This window comes from Ixodes scapularis, unplaced genomic scaffold (genome assembly GCF_016920785.2).
Source record: "Ixodes scapularis isolate PalLabHiFi unplaced genomic scaffold, ASM1692078v2 PGA_scaffold9__187_contigs__length_104089568, whole genome shotgun sequence".
NCBI lineage: Eukaryota > Metazoa > Arthropoda > Arachnida > Ixodida > Ixodidae > Ixodes > Ixodes scapularis.
This window is the reverse complement of record NW_024609884.1, coordinates 39,542,223-39,545,929: the sequence shown is the minus strand read 5'-3', so window position 1 is coordinate 39,545,929 and position 3,707 is coordinate 39,542,223. Positions and strand designations below refer to the sequence as shown.

Below are 3,707 nucleotides of genomic sequence, written 5' to 3'. Positions count from 1 at the left end.
CATGCCCATATAATATACCAAAAATATCATTTTCATGTTTATTAAAAATTTGACACATAATAAAGTTAGCCTTCTCGCCTTTCAGAAAAAAGAAAAAGGGAAGATTGTTTGCTGCATTTTTCGGAAATCAAGTCAATAGGGAAAACAGTAGCTAAAACCACCCTGCTCTCCAGCTACCTTTCAAAGATAGTACTTTTCATGAAATCTAATCGGAACTTCATCCTTACAAACAGGGATACAAATAAGGAATTAGTTACTATTTTAGTCGATAGCTTCTTTCAGATAGGAGTATAACAAATTGGTCGGAAGACTTCGATAAACCGGTGCACTGCATGTACCAAAAATATGTTTAATATAAATCTGAAGTAGCATCACAGTTCTAATATAGAGTATATAGGAAATCATTTCTGATGTAATTAATAAAAGATATAAGAGTGTTTCCAACTTCCAAAGAACTAGAGCTTGGGGTATGCCTATTCATTCTTTCGGCAACTGATATTCTGATATGATATTTTGGAATATATAGAGCAGAAGGCGATCCAAACAAGAAGAGTAACCCTTTTGAAAAGGTGGGGTAGCTAATATGGTTTACCCTACCTATTTTTGTCTTCAATCGACACTCGCATATCTTCCGCAAATGACTGTGTGAAGCAAGCTGCGAAACACGAATAGCAGAAATGTCGTTTTCTTCCGTTTAGGTTTTGAGGATTGGTTTTCGCTGGAGGAACCAATGAACGTTTTCGTCTCATCCCCTGGGCTGTTGGGCGTAGCCATCCGTGGCAGCACACAGGCAGTAACTGGGCCTTCTTTTCTTGAAGAAGGAGCCGTGGGCATACGACGCTCAGGATCAGTAACCAGGCGAAGTGAGCTGGGCTTCACGATTATGGTTCTCTTGAGTGATTGTGGGAGAGGTTGTTCATCACAAGCAGTTCTGGGGCTAGGTATAGCAGCGGAGAGGATCGCTCTAGGCTTCGTATTTTCGGCCTCTTGCAAGATAAATACTTTCTTGGAGGCATTTCCAGATTCAGGCACGGCATCATAGAGGCTTGTTTTCCGCGTCGTCTTTGCACTGCAAGAAGTTACCGACGCAGCAATCGCATTTGGCGCCACTGAAGTTGCTTCTTGCAATAGTCGACGTTGACTGTTTCGCGAGGTTTCCGATGCTCGAAACACCGCATCAAGGAGGGACTGCGAAGATGACACCGTGATCCGTGTCATCTTTGCACTTTCAGGAGCCATGTGCTCCTCCATTGCTGGGACCGCTGGTACAACATCTGCATCAGACACCGTCACTGTACCCAGAATCGTTGGTGGCGACGAAGGAAAGGATGCTGCCTCGGACATTTGACTGTCGATGTAATTAGACGTCATTGAAGTCACTGTCAACGATGGCTTCATCGATGGCAACTGAGCCACCCAAGGATTGGCCGAACTGAAGCGGAGGCTTTTGTTCCACATCAGTGCATCAGGAGAGATATCCTTGAACGTACAGAAGGGCCAGATGAGCACTTCTTTGTGGTGTTCATAGACTGAGTAGAAGCTGATGTCTCTCACCAGTTCTTGAGGAACGCAGTCCAGCGTGAGAAGATAGCGGCGCCGACCAAACTTGGCAGCCTGATAATTCGACACACTTGCCGACACAAACTGCACAAAAGAGACAGTGTGATCGTCATTGCTACGGAACATTTCGACACCCCGAAAAAAGGTCCCTCCTGGGGCAGAGAACGGCGGCAACTTCTCGAACGCACGAATGAGAAAATACCAGAGGCTCTTGTACGGAAAGGCGTTCCAGCTCGCTTCGGTTGCCATAGCACGGCGGCAGTGGGCGTTGAAATCTCGGGACACATTCGGTAACTTGAGCGTGTAACACATAATGGCAACGTAGCACTCTTTCTCCATGAGGTGCCAGGAACGATACTTGTGGAGCGTACGATTCTGCTCGTGCAGTCTCTCGGCGTTCTCCCAGGCTTGTCCATAAGTTGGATTCATCGCACATTCCCACACGCGAATTTTCCCCGCTCTCTCGAAGCTCACCTGTTGTGCTTCTTGTAGGTAGAAGCGAATTCCGCTGTTCTTATCTGCACAACCAAGAGACATGGTTTTTCAAACTCACTTAGAACTCCACCGCAGGCGCGAAGCGCGTCTATGAACGCGAGCGGTATCGAAGCTCCGCGTATAGTTTCGTTTTGACGAGATAGTCACATGTTCGTTGCTACGGGAACCGCCGTCCTGCCGTTCTCTGTATCGCGTCAAACGGTTGCGAGGCCTTGGCTGCCTTGGTTCCGTAGTCCCCTCAGTCTCCGCGCTGCGGTGCATATGTATCGAGTACGTGAGCTGACACAGCAGCGTAGCGCCGCAAAGCTGTGCAGTTGCTCCAGACCCTTGCAAATCATCTGAAATTACATCATGACGCGAGCTTGCCCTGCTCATTGCAAAACTCCTGACAACAAACATTTCCATGCAGGTTTGTGTGACAATTTGGCTTGCGGAGTAACTTTTTACGCGCTGAAAGTTGTCGGAAATGAAAGGAGTCTGTCATCTATATTGGCATTGGGTGACACGAATGAAGTCTCAATACCCTTATTAATCCATCTGGGCATGGACCTCGGCTATCTTCACCAACGCCATGCGTAGATAAAAGATAGCGAAAAGCATTACACAGCCAAGTGATGAGCAGCTGTTTGAGAGAGAGGCTCTCGCGGGCCGACCACCACCGTCCAGAACATATAACTACATTATACATACGCATTGTCCTCTAGAGTAATGTATAAATTTATATCGTGTCCTTTTTAAGCTTTGGCTCATCCATAGTACACCCAAGACAAAAAAAAAACAAAAAAAAACGGACAGAACAACGAAGTTTTAAAAGTTTATTCAACAAAAATTGCGGAACTTCCAGTATGGGCGAAAACGTGTTCTCTCCATGTGATTGGAAGATGTTCACGTGTAAAGCGTGAATGTCACTCGTTTTCATTTTACATCACCTCATTTTTTTTCTTACCTTTTCCAGGTTGAAATATATTATAATTTTTACTCGTCCATACCCTAAACCGGAACCACTTGGTTGGAGACGAGAGTAAATGAAAAAAGGGCTATACACGTCCATACCTTCTTTACAGATTCAAAAACACCTCCTCGCCGAAACTAACAGTGTACCCTAATCTCCAACAATAGGGACGGACCGCACACGAAAACCGAAAAACAAAAGAACAGGGAAGGAAGAAAAGAAAAACATAAACTATGAACTTCTCCCCTCACTTAGCGCTGTCAAACTTTGCAGTGCAAAGCACCCTGCAAGTGATTGTAAAAAACAAACACAAAAATGTTTAAAAAAATCAAACAAACAAAAACTATGAATGTAATTCCCCCGATCACCTGCGTTTTTTCCTTATATTTGGCTCATATCGCTTTGTATAAATGGAAGCACTGATCTATGATATGGTGAGCGCTTTGTGGACATTATCATCGCAATCGCTTAGACCACTTCACAGCAACGTGCGTTTATTATGGCAAAAGAGTGTGTGCGCCTTTCTTGTTACCGAAGTACAGTGCTCACCAAACTTATACAGAGCACGTGAGCTGTGTCTTATCTCATGGGAGCGATATCCTGGTGGCAGCCGAAGAAAGGCTTCGAGGCATAAAGCAGACTCACGAGCGATGTAAACGGGCTCCCTGCGGAGGTTCCCATGCAGAAACTTGCGCGGACG

General features: G+C 45.3%; 1 protein-coding gene across 1 annotated transcript; it reads right to left on the bottom strand.

The window, feature by feature from the left end:
* Positions 1 to 309: 309 nt before the first annotated feature.
* Positions 310 to 2,097, bottom strand: LOC115312554. Its single transcript, XM_029971357.3, has one exon. The coding sequence runs from the start codon at positions 2,095 to 2,097 to the stop codon at positions 610 to 612; it is 1,488 nt and encodes a 495-aa protein (XP_029827217.3). The 3' UTR covers positions 310 to 609.
* Positions 2,098 to 3,707: the final 1,610 nt, after the last annotated feature.